Source organism: Emydura macquarii, unplaced genomic scaffold (assembly GCF_026122565.2).
Source record: "Emydura macquarii macquarii isolate MOO-44397 ecotype Brisbane River unplaced genomic scaffold, CSIRO-AGI_Emac_v2 contig_1043, whole genome shotgun sequence".
Lineage (NCBI taxonomy): Eukaryota > Metazoa > Chordata > Testudines > Chelidae > Emydura > Emydura macquarii.
In genome coordinates, this window is record NW_027131180.1 from 6515286 (window position 1) to 6534569 (window position 19284).

The 19284-nt window shown below is 38.1% G+C and overlaps 1 protein-coding gene across 1 annotated transcript in view; it reads left to right on the forward strand.

The window, feature by feature from the left end:
* The window catches only part of IL1RAPL1 (interleukin 1 receptor accessory protein like 1), a 932016-nt gene that overhangs the window by 910576 nt on the left and 2156 nt on the right, over window positions 1–19284 (forward strand). Inside the window, exons 9-10 of the mRNA XM_067545295.1 lie at window positions 616–759; window positions 18507–18677. Coding sequence (XP_067401396.1) covers window positions 616–759; window positions 18507–18677 — 315 coding nt within the window. The remainder of the gene's footprint in view (window positions 1–615; window positions 760–18506; window positions 18678–19284) is intronic.

A 19284-nucleotide genomic window follows, 5' to 3' on the forward strand; every position in this document is an offset into this window, starting at 1 on the left:
AAGAGGGAGAAATAAAGATGAATTACAAATTCAGGAAACTGTGTCAAAGATATTAACACATAACTAAGGAATGGGCTTTGGGGGTTCCCAAGATAATTTGTCTTCATATTCCAAAAGCATTTTTATTTATATTTTGAAAAAGAAAAATGGTTATCTTTTGTTTAATCTAATGCAATTGACAGAAACCCATCAAGAAATGTTGCTGTGTGTCTGATCTTTTGTGTGGTGCAGGGAGGGTTGTGTCTGTCTTCACTTTCACAAAAGAAGAACAATTATCTTTGCTTACAATATGAATGCTGTGACACAATACATCTATGCAAACAAAACAGTGAAATATATATATATTAAACACAGCACAGAACATTCAGCAAAAAAATAGTTGACTGACTCTTCACATAATCTTTTTAAAATGTGGTATGAGGGTATTTACATATACATAAAGGAAAAATGCACTATCTGTATATTTCTCACAGGTCCCCATAAATAATCTGGAAATTAAATGCAAAATTCCTGTACTTGCATTCTACTACTATCTTCAAGATGCAAAATATTTCCAGTGTTAATCTTTCTCCAGTTCTGAATGTGGTTGTTATTACATTTTATAATTCTTTGCAGAACTGATGTACACAGTTGAGCTTGCTGGTGGGCTTGGTGCTATTCTGCTGCTGCTTGTTTGTTTAGTGACTGCCTACAAATGTTACAAGATTGAGATTATGCTCTTCTACAGGAATCATTTTGGAGCTGAAGAACTAGATGGAGGTAAGGCAGCTTCTCAGTATATTTCCTACATTCTTAATATGCCTGTCTCTTTTTTCAAGGGCATAATTTCCATTGTGGAGCAAGAAGTGTTAACAATGCAGAACTATGAATGGCATTTCTCTCACTGCATTAGGCCTGGCATTGAAAATGCATCCCTAGACAGCAGATTATGAGCAATGATTGTTTGACTGATGCATCTGCTGCTCTCCAGATCTCCATGAGACACCTATATCTTTTAGATTTTTGCTCCCAACACCAAATGTAAATTACAAACATTGATAACTTAAGGGTGTTCAGTTCCATCAATGCTGAAAGCCAGCTTCACTTCCCTATAAGCGAGTGTCTCCTCTAATTGTATTCCCCGAAAGTGTTAGAGGCTGAAATGAATCTCAATTGCTCCTTGTTTACACTGATCAGTTTTGATAAACTGTACAGCATGTTTTGGAATTTACCCAGCAGTCTATGCTCTTGAGTTTATTTACTTAACTGTGTAGAGAGTGGCTAATGTTGATTAAACTAGTTGTTCTGCACATGTGGTGATTCGCCTAGTTTAAACAATAGTAATTGGCATTATTTGCACTGAACTACATCTGAGTTATATGCTACTTTTTCCATTAAAGAAAAAATTTATTTTTGTCCTTAACCATGCTATTCAGAGTCGCAGCTGAATAGCAAACTGGGTTGAACATCAGACTTTGATTGATTGATTTTGATTGATTGATTAGGCTTGGTGCCGCTGGTCAGAGTTCTTGCTATTTCAGACTGCTACCTTATGTTTGACACACTATATCCTTATTTATTAAAATCCTATTGAAAGTAGGGTATTAACCACTATTGAAGATACAAGTGGACAGATAATATCCTGTTATATATATTGTGATAATGTGTGGGATGGGAGATGTTAGCCAGATCTGTCACAATAAGGATGAACAGAGGCAGTAAAATTATAGGGCCCTCCACCTTTGCACAAGGATCCCCAGGAATTGGCTCACTTCTCCCTATAATATAAAAAGATGCAAGGATGTGAAAAATATAATGCCCACAACAACAAAATCAGAATCATGTATTCTCACCTGCTATACACACACACACACACACACAAATATTTCAGTATCTTGCACCTCTGTGTCACCTTCTATTGAGAGATCACAAAATGGTTTACAATATTAATGTGTTAATTCATATAACATCCCAGTGTGATAGATTAATATTACCACTCTCACAGTGAGGAACCTGAGACGCAGACAGATTGTGACCTGCTCAACATCACAGAGGTTTTTGATAGAACCCGCTTCCCTCGGGAATTAACCTCCCCCCACAAGCAATCCCTATCCTCTCTCCTTGTATGGACCTTCTCCAGTTTGCACTTCTTGCTCTCTACCTCTTCCTCCTCAGAGGCAGACAAAGTTAGGCAAGTCTAGAGAAAAAGAGTATGTAGCATGATTGATTGTTACTGTTTTAGTTGTGTGTGTGTGTGACTGACTGTAATATTATATTTCATTATATTAAATCATACCAAAATAAGTAGTTAAATTAGTTATCATTTAAACAGTAGTAGTTTAATGTTTTCATTTACCATTACAGTTGTAATTCAGTCAGTGTTGGCTGAAATTTGAAAGCTCACTTGGTAGGAAACATTACATATTGTAGTCTCCTAACTTCACTGACCTGAGGAAGTGAAAATCTATAGGTCATCCTGAGGCCCAAATCTCCCATTTGAAAATAGTAACCAAAAAGCACTGGAATGGGTTACCTAGGGAGGTGGCGGAATCTCCATATTTAGAGGTTTTTAAGATGTGGCTTGACAAAAACCTCACTGGGATTATTTAACTGAGGTTAGTCCTGCTTTGAGCAGGGGGTTGGACTAGATGACCTCCTGAGGTCCCTTCCAACTCTTTGATTCTATGAAAAAGTACTCTTACCAAGAAATTGAGTTAGGTTTTTGAAGAGGAAAAAAATAAATATAATCATCTATTTAAATCAGTCTTTCCAGTAAAATAGATTCTGCCATTACAGCAGGTGGAGAAAGATGTACTCTTTAAATAAAAAGAGCAGAAACTGTTACGTGCTTAAGCTGAGGTAATATGCAAAACGAAATATTACTCCCAGATTCCATATAAAATATAATGTATTGAATAAAATGGAGCACATCAAAGCAGGAATAAAAACCTATTGCACTGAGGGACTTACTGCAGCTGGACCTTTTATATTAAGTGTCTGTTTCACTTAAGTTCTCAAAATTAATGCACACACAGGAAGGCACAAAGGAAATACCTTATGGACCAATAGTTTACACTTTGTATTGGAAGAAGTTGTAAAAGTAGACCCCTGTCCTTTGTAGTTTTCATTACAGATAGGCATTGTGCTTCATTGTACCTTCCAGAGGCTCTCCACAAAATGCTACTTTTCAAAATTCTCCACATCCCTCTCTTCTGTGGGGCATTAGCCATGTGCCCACGTTATCCATAATTTACATCATTTTCTGTCATATCCCAGCATAACATTTAGAGAAGCAAACATTGAAATAGTCACAGGCTCCTTTTGTACAGTGTGCTGAATCCACAGAGGATTCCAAACACTTTAAAATTTAGGTCCAATTAAATTTCTTCCCAGAAGATATCCTTCAAAATGCAACGTTCAGTTTCTTTCCTGTTTGGAAAGCAAGTCCTGCAGGATACCAAAGCTCATCATGTCCTGTTCTCTTCTCTCTTCGCCTTAGAAGAAAACTGCATTCATTTTTCTCAGCATTGCAATCTGATTTCTATGTACTTTTTCCTTCAGAGTTACTAATCCCTCCCTCTAACCTTAAGCTTGGATCCTACCACATGACCCCACCCAAGCAACTAAGCCTTCTTTCTTGACTCTCCAACAAAAAATCCAGCCCAAAAACTCCCTCATGCTTCACTGCTGTCATGCACCCAAACCATCTTTGTTCCCAATTGCCAGTTCCCTGCCTCTCCCCCAGAGTTAGATCACCATCTAATCCAGCCCTCATTTTACTTTGCTTCCCTCTCAATGTGCCAAAACATGTCTTTCAAGTGCCAGTTCCATCTCTCACCCTACCATGGTTATGGGACCTGACCAACTTCTAGCCCTCAGAATATTCAGTTTCTAGCCATTATCCAGATGGAAATTACAGAGCTCTTTAAGATTACTAGAGGGAAACGTGTAATACAAGGAAAGTATGGGATTGAAAGCCAAAAATTCTTCCATTTGTAATCCCAAATCCATCACTGATTTGCTCTGTAACCCTAGGCAAGTCTCTTCTGTATCCATTTCCCCATCTGCTAATTGTAGACAGATTATATTTTGGAGTGTTGGGTGAACATAGACCTAGGTGCTTAATGGGAGCGTCTGCATGCTCAACACTTTTGAAAATCAGGCCATGTAGAAAATCAGGCCTAATCCTAGATTTAAGAGCCTAAGTATTTTTTTAAAAACCTTGTGCCCAGTGTTTTATCTCCGTGCTAAATATAATTATTATTACAATCTACTGCTAGTAGAAGCTACCTTGACCAACTATGACATCACTTGTACCACTAGAGTATACTGTATATACCACATCTCAGTTTGCGAGATTTCACACCAGTTTCCATCCTGCTATAAAACTAGTTTAACAGTTAATATTTACACAAAAGGTTTAATATTTATATTTGTCAAGGACAATCCAGTGTTGCCTTTTTTCCCACTAGTAGAAAAATGTTAATAATTTAGCCAATTGGCCTACTCAAATCAACACAAAAAGGTACAAAATCTTCATGCTAGACAATCCCTTAACTTCTTTCTCCCTTCTTCTCTTTGAATATACAAAAGTCTTGAAACAAAATAAAAGAAGGGTGCTTTGATATATATAAATGTGACACCTCTCCTGTTGGGGGTGAAATCCTGGCCCCATTATCAATAGGAGTGCCAGAGTAGAGTGCCAGAGCCTCTGGGTAAGGGTGCCATCCTCTGTGCAGAAGTCTTCAAGTCTTAGGCTCAGATTCATTAAACCAAATATAAGGGACTTCTCAACTGCTTAAAGTGAAGCAGATGCTGACATACCAAATTCTAATTGCAGTAATTCTAGTATCAGATTTTAAGATGTATGGACATGTGGTGCCTCCATCTGGAGAAATGGTCTCCAAATATTGATGTGGACATACAAATAGTGAGACATGCTTCCCAAAATATGGTTAAATAGCATAACTTTATTAAACTATTAACCAAAGAGAAAACACTACCCATCAAGACAATTCCAGTGTGGCATTTAACTGGCACCGATGGGCCTGGGTTGTACAAACCTGGAGTGGGTATGAAGCTATGCTGTTTTAGGCCTGCTGAAGTCCCAATCTGTTCTCCTCCTGCATGCAGGATGTAGGAGAGATGAGATGAGGGGAGCCCTGTGCTGTATGAGACATGGAAGCAAACCTCTTCCCCATGTAATGTCAGGGTTGGGGCCCCTGCCCAAGATGCACATTGGGTTACAGAAACCTCACATCAGACCCTTTTTGTAACCCACGATGCAACAAATGTTGCAACAAATGTAATGTAATGTAAACTCAAAACCTGGAACTCTGGTGTGCTGGATGGAAGGTGGGGAAAAAAAAAAAACATAGCCATTTACTAGTTTTGCTGTCTGGGAAAAGTCCCTTCCAGGCCCCCCTCCTCCTCTAAATTGGAAATAAGCTTAGTACCTTGTTACCTGGGGTTCTGCCAACCCAAAGCTAGCGGTAACTTTACTCTGTGCAAGGTGGTGTCAGGAAATAAGCCAAATGGAGACACGGCCCTCCAGGCAACAGATGGACTGGTAGAAACAGTAAAACACAAATGTTCTCTTACTACAAAGCTATACTTTACTTAGGCTCAAACACAACATGAGAGTGCTCTTACTTTAAAGCTAGATTTTACTTAGGCTCAAGCATTTACACATGTCCGCAATAGGTTAGTAAAACACCTCAACCCTTAATAATTACCGAAGTCTGGTACGGCTTTTGAGTGGAAACAGCGATGGCTTTCCAATTGGCCTGATCTTCCAGCTGTCGATGGAGGATCCATAAGCTGTGTCCAGGAAGAGATCCCAAAGAGTCCAAGCCTCTCTCCCCGCCCCATTTATCCTTGTTAGTAGACAATGACACTTGAAGAAAGAGGAAAAAGTGTTTCAAAAGCTTGACCTAAGGTCGCCAGAATATTTAATTAACTAGATGTGTTCCTACAGAATCTGCATATCTTGAGACCAGGACAAACATCTCCCAGAGGGCATGCATAAATAAGCTTATTGGTCTTTTTCTGAAACATAGATCCCAGCACATTCACCAGAGCATCAGGGAAGGGTACAGGGTCAGGCAAAGGTTGAGTAAGAGGCTCTCTTCCCCTCCCTTCCTGGCTTAGTCATGCCAAGGCTGCACAGGCCTGCAGAAAGGCCTACCAAGTTTGGCTGCTGTTAGCAGCAAGTATGATAATCAGTAGTATACTATCAAGTGGTCCCTGGCCTTTTTACTGGTCTATCAAAATCTCCCCGTAAAACCTGGCATATTAAGAGATCCAGCTCAGTAGATAAGAGTGGGGAAAGGTGAGGCTTGAACAAAGCAAAAAATGGCTACCAGCTAGCAGTGGGCAGAAATGATCCCTCCTTCCTACTCTCAGGTCCGTGCAAGTCTGTCATGGGCCCAGTCATCCACAGACAGCATGATCAAGTAGGACAGACTCAGAGCCTGGATGCTGTGAGAGACAGCCTCCTCCTATCCCCACACTGCAGGCCATTGTGAGGGAAGGGACAAGGGAACCAGTGGAAGCCTGGGTTTCCCCCTCTGTTCTGTGCAGGCCCAATAGAGGAAGAGAAGGTGGTACATATAGCCTTACTACTCCCAGACCCATCAGTTACACACCCCAATTAGTGAGCAAAGTGAGCAGGCTTTAATACATCCAGGAACTTTTCAGCCTAACTCAGAGTAACAATTTAAACTAATGGGAACAATTCTTACAGTCTAAAGGAATCAATAAACTCACAAAATGAAGACTGAAAAGGCAGAAATTGATTAGCCCATTCTGAGTGACTTTATTTAAAGGAACAAGGGGATAGGAGAACTGAAAATAAGAAATAATAGAAAAAGGCTGAATAAACAAATGCAGTGTAAATAGATTAATACTATAAAACCCACACAAACATCCTTTTCCCAGCCATCATTATTAAACACTAACACCCATTATGCAGGGCTGTAACCAGGGCAGGGCAAGTGGGGCAGCCGCCCAGGGTGCAAAGTCACGGGTGAAAAAATAATGGAAAAAAATGATAGGACTTTCTCACCTCAGATGCTAAAATACTTATGGCACTGCCATTATGGGTTGACTAAGCATGCTGGCAGGATTCAGTGAAAACAATTTCAGTTTTAAGAGTAATAATGTTGGCTAACTTGTAGACAAGGAGGTGGTGTGACTTTGTAGCACTCCCATGAGATCCCACAGGAGCCACTCAGTACTAGTGCAGCTTGGGAGCCCTCTTATTAAACTTCTATCAGATGTTCTTCAGATCACTCCTTGTTCTCTTGATCCTTGCTGGAACAGGAATGAGGTGATGATAAGGAGAGTAAGGTCAGAGTGTCCTCTCTGTCCTCATAACAGTCCCTCCACTCTTGCTTCAATCTTCTCGCTGGTGTGGAGTATTCCCTTGAGGTGCTTCCTGGCACAGTCTCTTAGACTGGGTCTTTACAGAGTATGGTTAACAGTTCTAAATGAGAACTCTATTGCCCTCATCAGCTCTCTAGATCAAGCTTCAACTTGGGGAAACGCCCCTGGCTTTGCATTGATTCAGAAGGTCTGTGCTGACATTTTCTACTCAATGTTGATTGCTTTCAAAAGATGAGGGCTTCCATTGCTTTGGCACTGGAAGCCAGCTCAGTGAACAAATTGGAAGGGTTGGCTGGGCAGTTTCTGTCTTGGAATCATTGTTGGAAGTGGGACTGCTTGTATAAACCACCTCCCAATAGCACCATCTTCTTCACCTCCCATGTTCGCAGCAAATTACTGGCAAGGTTCAGATGGGATCACCCACGTCAGATTTTCGCAAAATAAAAGAAGGTCATCCATAGTTCTTAATAACGTCCTTAGCTTGTGGGTTAAGGTAAACAGGAACTAGGCACTTCATATTCTGAAACATGTGGAGATAATTAGGAATAACTGGATGTGTAGACAAGCCCAAGCATTATGTAAAAAAGAGGACACCTTTGAGAATCTTTGTATTTTAATATGAATTAGCTTCTAATACCTTGGGATATAACTTTTGCAAATGGTCTAGACATCTTGAAAAATATTTTTGTTAATTATTAGCCCGTACGGGTATGACAACTCTGCAATTGCTACCGAAACTAGTGACACATTTCCAATTACAGAATCTCTCCTGGGGACCAATGAAATAAGACTGCAGTAACAACCTCAAGTGTCCATATGAGTTCTAATTGGCTGCTGGCACAGTTTGCTAATAGGAAATGCTATTTTATGAAGATCAATTTCAAAATCCAACATATAAAAGCAGCTTTTATCCTTCCAAATCATAGTAGTAAAATTAGTAGTAATCTAATTTATGTTGGCATATGGGGGTTTGTAGCTTGTATCCCTGAAACTTATTGATTAAAAGAAAAATGTTTTTTGGCTCTCTAATTTTTTTTTTTACTGCAACGAAGGAATGATTTCAGCTAAAATTAACATAAAAATAAATAACATTATCATAATAATGTACTTTATAAGATTTAACCATTAGAAAAAGACAGAGTGATTACATGTCCCAGAAATAGAATAGAAGTAAAATACTCTTCAAAGTTATCTACTGTCATATTAAAGATTGCATATGAGTTAGCAAAGCCTTTTATATAGCATAGAAATGTGGGGAGGTATTTTCACTATATGATCTCTTCTGGACGTTAGCCAGCTGCTGCATCAAATATTTCCATGGTTTTGGATGTTCTCTTAGCAAAGGCCACAGCCATTAAATTCTTTTGACCCCAAAATGGTCTCAAGAACATGAGAGGTTTGAAGATAGCAGCTGGCATAGCCCATACTCCTGTATGTTACGAAAAGGAAATGAGTGACTGTACACCTTCCATACTTTTTTTTTTTTTTTTTTAACATAGGCTGAGGGCAGAGCTGGTGCAACCACTAGGAAACCTAGATGGTTGTGTAGAGTGGCAAAACTGGGGAGAGAGTGGCAAAAAACTGAATGAACTATTCATGAAACAACATAAGTAAACGAACAGGCTTCAGCAGTGGGAACGACAGGTCAATGAGAACGTACAATCAGTATCATAATATTCTCTCTTTTTCATGTAAAATAAATCTGTAATTATAAATGCAGAATTTTTATTTATACTAATGTACCATATTCATTTTCGAAAGTTAATTGGGGATGAGGGTGTGCAAAGCTGAAGGTTTTCCTAGGGCACCTAATACTCTTGCACTGGCTCTGGCTGAGGGTCTGTGTTTCCAAATAATCTTTTCCTCATTCTAATTGGATCAAGATAAAGTACTGATTTTTCAGTTCCCTGGTAGCTCTGAAAAAAAATAAAATAAAAAAAAAATGTTTGAGTTTGAACTGAATTTGAAAATTAAAAAAAATTTCAGCAAATTCAAAAAGTCAAGTTTGGGTGAACAAACCACTTTATTCATACAATCATAGAACCATAGAGGATTAGGGACGGAAGATATCTCAAGAAGTCATCTAGTCCAACCCCTGCTCAAAGCAGGATCAACCCACCTTAAAAACCTTAAAACCTTAAAAACCTCAAGGATGGAGATTCCACCACCTATTCCGCTTTGGATAAATAATTCGTCATTGGAGCAGGGACATGACCTTGGGGCTCCTATTTCCTTGATGAGTGACGTAAGCAGCAGATTATAGAGTCACTTTAATGTTCTCTATCTTGCCCAAAGACTATTTAATTTTAATTTTATTTATACAAAGTGGAATGACTTCAACAGAGGAAACTGAGAAAATCCCACCCTAGACTATCCCCCTGTGACCAGAAAAGCAAAGCAAACCTCATCCTTGCAAGGTTGCCTTCCAGGCCACAAATTGCATTAATCTATGAATTCATCCAAAGAATAATGCAGTCAGTATTTTTCCTCGTGTTTAGTTTCTGCTGACCTTTCATATATTACTCAGCAAGCAAAAAGTGCATATTCATTCTTTGTATATCTTATAATAATATTCTTTTTGTAGCTTTTGCATTAGAATTGCAAACAGTTTGCAGCAATAGAGAGAATAGTTAATATCACTATCTTTTAAATGCCATAATCTTTTTAGAATTCTAAAACTCTTATAGGAGTGTTTGAGTTTTCATGTCAATCTTCTAAGACTCTAATGTACCTAATGTTTTATTTAACAAGTAGTAAATCTTCAGGAGTAGAATTTAATTTAATTTTTTACAGTTAATGAGAGCAACTGAGAATGCATCTAAACATGTATTTCTAATTTAATTAGGAATATGACATTAGAATAAAGTTAAGCAAAAGATTTACCATTAATAATAGATTATCCAGTTTGGTTTTGTTAATTAAATAATATTCTATCTTGTGTATCTGTCAATGCCACGTTTGAGATCTGATAATTGAAAGTCAACTAAAATATAGATGATAAAACTTGTATGCTTGAAATACTGGCACTGTATTAATCATTCAGATCTCTTGTGATGGATTTTCACCTTCACTGAATTATTGCCTATTTTCAGGCAATATCAGCTGTGACTTTGGAAGTTCATATTTAAAGGAAAAAGGTTTATATTAGTATTTGTATTAAAAAAAAACAACCTTGAAACTGTAATTTAGTAGTTTATCATGAGATTTAGGCTTCTAAAATTCAAAAGATTAATGAATTGATTGGAAGGTAACAAAAAAATAACTGAAGTAAAGCTTGGTACCGAACTGGTTCACTGGTTATTTAAATGTGTGTGGTCAGGGTTAAGATGTAACAAGGCCATTGACCAGTTGAGAACAAAGTTCAAATCCAGACCTCAGTCCCTATTGAAATGAGTTTGAGAATCTCAGCCAAATCCTAAATTTTCCATTTCACAAAGCCACCAGACAATTTAGTATGATTGTCTTTGTTCAGAAAGCTAGAAGTATATTAGCAGAACTACTGTGTCTAGGGAATTTTCCACACTGAATATTTTCACTATGGCTAAACCAATGCTAATGGTTCTTTACTTTCATAAACATTAAAATTGACTCGACATTTGTTAAATGCATGATAAGTTTCATTTTTCTATTAACCCTCAGTAAATGTTAGGGAAAGTAAACATTTTAAAATTTTGCAAAGATTCATGATGACTTTTAGATTCTCCTAATACCCATGCTGTCAATCAAAAATTTTAATTACATTTTTCACTATTGTGAGGGAGATGAAAAATATTGCCTGCAATACATTCAGTGTAGCTTCACAAATTATGAAGCCCACACAAATTAGAACTTAATATTGTTTGGAAGTAGCAAGAATCTTGGGGAATTTTTGCAATTTTCTCAATATTTATTTAAATATTTTTTATTGAACAGGGCAATTTAAAAAATAGCAAAGCTTGCTGTATCAACTTGCCTTTGACTCAGGATGGCATTGAAGAATCTGGTTTCTTATTTCTAAGGCCTTTTTTTTCAAATCTTAAAACTTCTAGTTATGTCTGAATCTATAGTATGATGACATGTACTCTAGGGAAGGAGGTGAATTAGTTATCCATCAAGTTTTCCATTGATCTAGAAATGGAACGTCTGCTAAAGTCAGAAGTGGCTTGCTGGCTACATTTAACAACAGAAGAATCTGCATGTGATCAGCTCTGTTCAATCTAGTAGATGTTTCTGCAGTCAATATTAATTACTCTAGTGGATTTTGGGAGACATGAGAGAGATAAAGAGCCTAACTAGCTGTAAGGTTCGTTAAAAGTAAGCTCTGGACCTAGAAATGCGACTTGTGACATTTGTCCAGGCAGTGTTGGTTTTTCCATATTAACTGTCTTGTGGTTAAGTACATTGTGTCAGCCATGCAGCAGAATTTGTAGTCTGCTTCAATGAGGCTGACCACAACCAATGGATTCACATACACTTCATGAACTGATATTTCTGAATACTTCTATCCACAAGTGTAATTCTTATGGCCTGATTCAGCAAAAATATCTGCAGCCTGTAAGGCCATCCAAGTCCTCAAAGGCCACAGGGGTAGGGAATGGGGCTGTAGAGTAGCCAACCTATCAATAGGTAAAGTGTGCACATAATAGCACTCATTCCAAGCAGAGTGTGTCATCCTGTCCCTGGAAAAGTGTAAGCGCTAGACTATTTTTGTGCATTGGCTCACATCCTTTTGCATGTACAGTTGCTGAAAGAGAATGCATACAGAGAGGTATTTAGATGCTCAGTACCATTTATTCACACAGGCAAAATAGATGCATGAAGTTTGGGTCTCACTTTATGAAATCTGGTCACAATGAGTCATTTACATAACTGCTACACAGGAGGTTCTTACCCCTTGAAATCAGAAACAGCATGTGTGACTGTAGTCTGAGAAGCTTGTATAGCTTCTGACAGTCAGTGACTCTGGAGACTTACCACGGGTGCATAAGGTGTTAAAATGCCAATAATGGAAATGAAGAGTTTGCAAAAAGTTTGCTCTAGGATGACCAAAACAAATTTTTAGGGTGAACTCCTGGCTCCATTGACTTCAGTGGAGCCAGGATTTCACCCTTCATATCTACCGTGCAGAGCCAGTTTAGACAACACTGGCATATCTGAAGCTCATTGGGCCTCCCCAAAACCAGGGGACATGTAGAAATGATACCTGGAGGTTTACCTTTATGTTTCACTTCCACATAGTGCAGGGATACAAGCTGCTTTGTGCTGGCTGAGACCTCTGTCGAGATATCTTGAGTTGCCCTGAGGGAAATTATGTCCACTGTGTCTGGACCCATTATCTACTGGTCCCCTTTGTGTGGAACTAATTAAAAAAAAAAAAAAACCCATGGCATGGCAGAGTTGGTTGAGGGAGGCTAAGTAGGAGGAAGCTATACACTGAACTTGTGCTTTGCAGGTGCGGCCTCAATTGCATAGCTATGCTGGGGGCTGGGAGAGGGCAAATCGGTTTGAATAACCTCACTGCCTGCTTTCATTTTTTAGTTGTTTCAAATAAACAGTTCACAAAAATGAGTTTAGTAGTAATCCCCTCTACAGCTACGTGTTTACAAATAAGCATGGGTCTCTTGTATGATGTCATATGTCATGTAAGGTTGTGTCAGTTGAATTACTTCACATAACATAATGTAATTGTGCAACCCAGCTTGATATAGTGCAAGGTGTGCTACCCTGAAAAACAGCTACACAAGAGCAGTCTTGAAATAGTTAAGGGAAACTTGAGTTCTCACAAATAAAGGTGATATTTCGAGTTTGCTTTTAATCTCTACCAGCAAAAAGATTCAGATGAAGCCTTCAGCTTCCCTGTCTTTGTGTGGTAATTAGCAGGTGTTTTTCAAGTTAAGCGTGGGAGGAAGCAGGCAGTGAAAGACTGGGATCCAGTTTATCACTAATGCATGCATGCCTCACAAAAACAAATCTTTGAAATGGCATAATCTATACTTAAAGCCAAAGTGCAAGCAACAATCAATCACATTTTCATTCTGAAGATGCATCAATAGCAGCTTTAATAGCACTTCTTATGCTGATAAGAAAAATTAGTAAATTCTGATTTGAAAGAGGAGATTGTATTGTCACCATTTCTCTAGGTTTTGCTTTTGGCTGTGTTGTTGCTGGTTTTTTTTTTTGTTTTTTTTTCCCCTGATTTGGTTTGTTTTTTCCTCCATGTGTTGAATTTATGATCCAGCCTTTGTTTGAACTGATTTGGAACCCAAATCTATGAATGCTTACTTTGAGTAGAGTGATAAATAGTATCATCAAGATCCCATGGGGCTAGATTCTGATATACTTATTTGATATCCTGTTTATTAGCCCCGTAGTCATCTGGTAGCCCAAGTGAAGAAAATGGAATTTTATGCAGAGTACAGGGTAGCACAATCTGTACCTGGATACCACATTAGGAAATACTGAGACCCCTTGCTAGCAAGGTATTTTAAGCATGTTAATAATCCCATTGATTTATCATCAAATTAATTTTAACTATTTGTGCTTAAAGTTATGCACGTGCTTAAGTACCTTGCTGGATGGGGCTCTGATAAGGTAAGATTTAAATAATTTTACAAATCCTCCCAAGTTCCATTATATTCCATCTTTAAAATTTGTTTCTTAATAAGACAATGAAATCAGTAGGAAAAAATGCAGATGGTCATAAACATGAACATTTTAAACATAAAAATGTAGCCTTTTCCTACTAGGATGGCATTTAATATCTATCTACAAATGGAAGTCACTAAAAATGTCCATTTTGAAAGAGCAAACCAAAGGCAATCTTAGTTGATACCTGATGTACTGTGCACTCAACTAGATTTCTGTATTGCCTTTTGCTCTTGCCAGTTAATTGAACAATCAAATTATAAAACATTTGTAATGTAGGCGTAGCTGTGTTGGTCCCACTATATTAGAGAGACAAGGTGGGTGAGGTAATATCTCTTATTGGACCAACTTCTACTAGTGAAAGAGGCAAGCTTTCGAGCTTACACAGAGCTCTTTTCAGGTCTGGGAAAGGTAATCAGAGTGTCACAGCTAAATACAAGGTGGAACTGATGGTTAAACATAAGAAGTTAATACATGCTGCAAGAGACCATTCAAGGTGAAATGGGCAGTTAACACCTCTGCAGTTGTAGGACAAAGGAGGGTTAGTGGGTTACAGAGTGTAATCAGTCATATATGCAGTACCCTTTATTGAGTACATGATTTTTAGAGTCTAGCAAAGTTATGAATTTAAGCTCCTGAGTTCATCTTTTGAAGATGTTGTGCAGGTTTCCTTTGAGGACAAGGACTGGGAGATCAGAGATGGAGTGATCATTTGTGAAAAGTGTTCACCGATCAGGGATAGAGTGCTTTTGTCTTTTATCATTTTTCTGTGTGAATTCATTTGGGAGCATGGTGATTGTCTTATTTCACCTACATAGTTGTTACTGGGGCATTTAGTGCAAAATGATCACTCCATCTTTGACCTCCCTTTGACCTTTCTAATTTTGCTAGACACTAAAAATCATGTACTCAATAAAGACACTGTATTTATGGCTCATTACAACACTCTGTAACTCACTATCCCTCCTTTGTTCTACAACTGCAGAGGTATTATCTTCCCACTTCATCTTGAATGGCTAATAGAAGTTGGTACAATAAAAGTTATTACCTCACCTACCTTGTCTTATAAAATGAAGAGCCAAAGTAATTACGTTGCAAGCTTATCTCAATACTTCTGGTTGTCACTCTTTCTGACAAATAGTTAAATATATATATATTTTACTAAGATCCACAGCACCATTTGTCATGGCTGCTAGGTGCCTTAATTATAGAAAGGAGAGCAAAGCAAGAACAAAGGTAAGGATAGCAAATACCAAAGCCAGAGGTCCTCTTCAGAGAGAACCCTGCCTCCAGCCATGACATGGGAAAACTAAGGTTCCAAAAGCCAGTACTTCCTAACTATCTTAACTGCCCTGATGAGGTGTAAAGTCAGAGTTAATCTTTAAAATAATCATATCTGACATTAATAAGGTTTTTAAGTTCTTTCAGGACCCCTTGAATTCTACCCATAAATCTACAGGACAGAAACCTGAAAACATATACTACCCTGAATTCTAAATGAAGTCCTACTAGGAATGCAGCTGCCTGTTTCTTGCGTTGTCCAGGATGCTGCGCACACATTCATTAGATAAAGAAAGTGTTTCACAAATCTCCATGATCTGAGTTTGAGGCCAACTACCTTATGGTTGGAATTCAAGATGTTAATTTTAACCTGTACAGTTCTAACTAGTCTGTGATCTGGTTATTTGATAGTTCACTTCTCTCTGTAAAATTGTACCATAGTTGAAGTCCATGGAGACACTGGAGCTGGAGCCTCCATGGTAAAGAACAAAGGTGTAGTTGAAATAAATATTATACTGTTGCATTTAAGCAAGAAAATAATGACAGACCGTGAACCATTTTCCCTCAGGTTAGAAAAATACAAACTGTCTCAATAAGAAATGCCCTGATGTCTTGAAACCGGTTTGTCTGAATACTGCATCATTCCTTGTAATGTATCCCCCACAGAAATTAATGCATTCATATAGCTAAACAAGGAATTTTAAAGGACCATGGCCATGCTCAAGCAGGTATCGTTATTGTTGCTAATTGTAATGCAATAGCACCTTTCAATCAAATATTTAATTTTTTTTAAAGGTAGTTACCAAAGTTTCACACTGCTAGTTATAGTAGTTTTCCAATAATCTCTTTACTTTATTGCCGATTAATAATATTAGATATACAACCTATTTCAGTGTAATCCGAAGCTTTTTCCTTTAAATCAGCCTCTACTTCCTACCTCATTCATTCAGTGAAGTCACAAGCCATTGGTTAACAACATCAGACGTTTCTATCTTGATGAATTTTGATATGTCAAATACAGCAGTAAAGCACGACTGAAGGAATTATCCAGAAAGATAGTACTTACAGTTGAGGGAGATCTTCTGGTCTGTTATACACACACCCACAAACACACCTTCTTGATAATTGACTCCAGTGTGGAAGAAAATGCAGCTCAGGTACAAAATCGTTCAATGGGGTTTCGATGGAATGTTATATTTGTAAAGTTGCCAGTGTGGCTGACTGGCTGTGGTATAAAGAGTGTCATTTGCAAATTTTAGAGTATAAATCATACAATTCACAGGGAGAAGGGAGCAGAACGCTACGTAAAATGCCATATTTTCATTTTGTATGGACAGGTAGCATTAGTCTTGCACTCGGCATGCTTTTGGAAACAGGAGCTGTTCAAATGTAAAAAGGAGTAATGCGAGAAAAGAATTTGTTGTTAGTAAATAGCTGAATTCAGCATTGAGTGAATATAACATTACTTACAGCACATAGTAGAATATTCAATCAGGCCTCTTTTACAAGCAATTGATATTCTCTATGGCCTGTGCATAATACTGTCTAGAGAGTTAAAGGATGTTAACATTTCATTACTCCTGCCATTGATTTTTCTCTACTTTCTTCACAACAAAAATCAAAATGTGACCCCTTATTCCACTGAATTAGTTCCAGAGCACTTGGCATTATTGACCTCCTAATGAAAATTAATGATGGCTTCTTTCATTCAGTCTGACAAGTAAGTACACCAAGCAAATTTCCAAAAAGGGTGATTTTTCCCCCTCAGATTGAAATGAAAAAGCACCATATTAAATACAAAAGCCTAGATAGGCAGCATTAAGTGTGCAAATTTAAACACTCAAAAGTCAGGAAATTCATAATACTTTAATTATGATTCCAATTGCACTCTCATGACCCAATGCTGCAAAAACTCAACCATGTCAGCAGCTTTACTCATGTAAAGTCACTGAGACTACTCATATGAGAGAAGTTATTCCTGTGTTTAAAGGTTTGCAGCATTGGTCCCTTAACTTGTTTAAATTGCACATATTTGGCCACATCCTGCCCCTTGACTGTTTTTCCTGCATAGGGGAAAACCAGCATAGATATTAAACCCCTCTGTGCTTGTGGTATGAGGCACGGTTAGCAGTCCCTGACTGCTAGAAAAGTCACTTTAGGCAGCAGGTATGTCTTCACTGAGGGCAGCAAATTTGCTGCTATCAGATCGACTTCGTGGCAGTGAAGTCCCACTCAATCGATCTGGAAGTCAATTGAATTAAACCACCTCCCCAAAAAAGCATAGCGCTGCATCAACAGGTACGCATTTCCCGTCAGCGCAGCATAGTGGAGACAGCACACAGAAGAGAATTTAGGAAGTTAATGTAAGTTACGCAAGCTACTCTACATAGTTTGCGTAACTCCTGTTGACTGTCGCTGAATTTGCCTGTCAGTGTAGACCAGACCTTAAGTTAGAGAAGCAATGAGGCATAAAGCCACCTTTGCCCTCCATCACCTCCTCTAGTCTTGCACTGAGCACAGTTCAGCTTGACTGGGAGTTCTGGGCTACTGTACATATACACAAGTTAGGCATTGTATATAGTAAAGCAGTTTAAAATATTGCAGTAGAAACAGGCAGCACATGCTAATTAACCTTAACGACTTCATTTTCTGACTCTTGTGTGTTTAAATATGCAAATTGCACATCAACATAGATATTTACAAAAACAACGGGAGTCCTGTAGCACTTTAAAGACTAACAAATTTCTGCAGGCATAAGCTTTCGTGGGCTGCAACCCACTTCGTCAGATGCACCCCACGGAAGCTTATGCCTGCAGAAATTTGTTAGTCTTTAAAGTGCTACAGGACTCCCGTTGTTTTTGCTGTATACAGACTAACACGGCTACCCCTCTGGAACTTTTCACCACAGATATTTACATTTTTTTCTTTTTTCAAGGCTAGAAAAGGCTTTAAATTATTTTAAGTGGCATTTTCTCCATCTGCTCAAAGAATACACACACACGAAACAGGTGAATTGATTGTCTTTACATTCACATACCCACAAATATATGCACAAATCACCTTCAGGTTAAGACAATGGTCTCTCTTACATCAGTGTAAATCAGGTATAACTCCATCTGTGTCAAAACAGGATAGATGAGAGAACCCATTTGCTGATGATATAAAATTATCTAGTGAAAATGTATTGTTGTCTGAAGATCAAGTCAGAATACTTAATTCTTTCTTTCTGTTTATAGACAACAAAGATTATGATGCATATCTGTCCTATACCAAAGTTGATCCAGACCAGTGGAATCAAGAAACTGGGGAAGAAGAACGATTTGCTCTTGAGATCCTACCGGATATGCTTGAAAAGCATTATGGGTACAAGTTGTTCATACCAGACAGAGATTTGATTCCCACTGGAAGTAAGTTATATTCAGGCATGTGTGTGTTTCCTATATGGGGAATACAGAGATTACAGATGTTGAAACAATGTGCTTTCAATCCACAATACCCTCCGAGTTTTCCCTATCATTTTAAAAAATATTTCATCTTATTTTGGGGGTGCACATTTAAAATGTTTGTTGGCTTGCCTTCGTTCTACCCTAAAATATTGCTTTTGTATTTGGTTGGGTATTATTTTCAGTCACGTTGAAAGAGTTCAGGAAAGGTATGTGTATGTATAGATAAGGAAAGCATGACGAGACCAGTATTTTGGAGGGTTTGGTGAGAAGCCTTTCTATCTGTGAATCAAATACTGATGTCCTTATTATGTTTTAAATTTGTCCATGCTTGGACAAATTCCCAGGGCCCTGAATGTGCACTGAGTAAAATCTGAGTAAGGACTCAGAATTTAGCTCTACGTTTATTCCCAAAACTAATCAAGCTTTTATATGGGAGAAAATAGACTTGTGTTCAAACACAACAGTGGAGTGATACATTTGCAGCTCTTTTAAGGAACACTATGCGATGTGGCATTCTGTTAGTATTCACAGCAGATGAGTCGTGTGGCTACTGGAGATCTTCACAGAG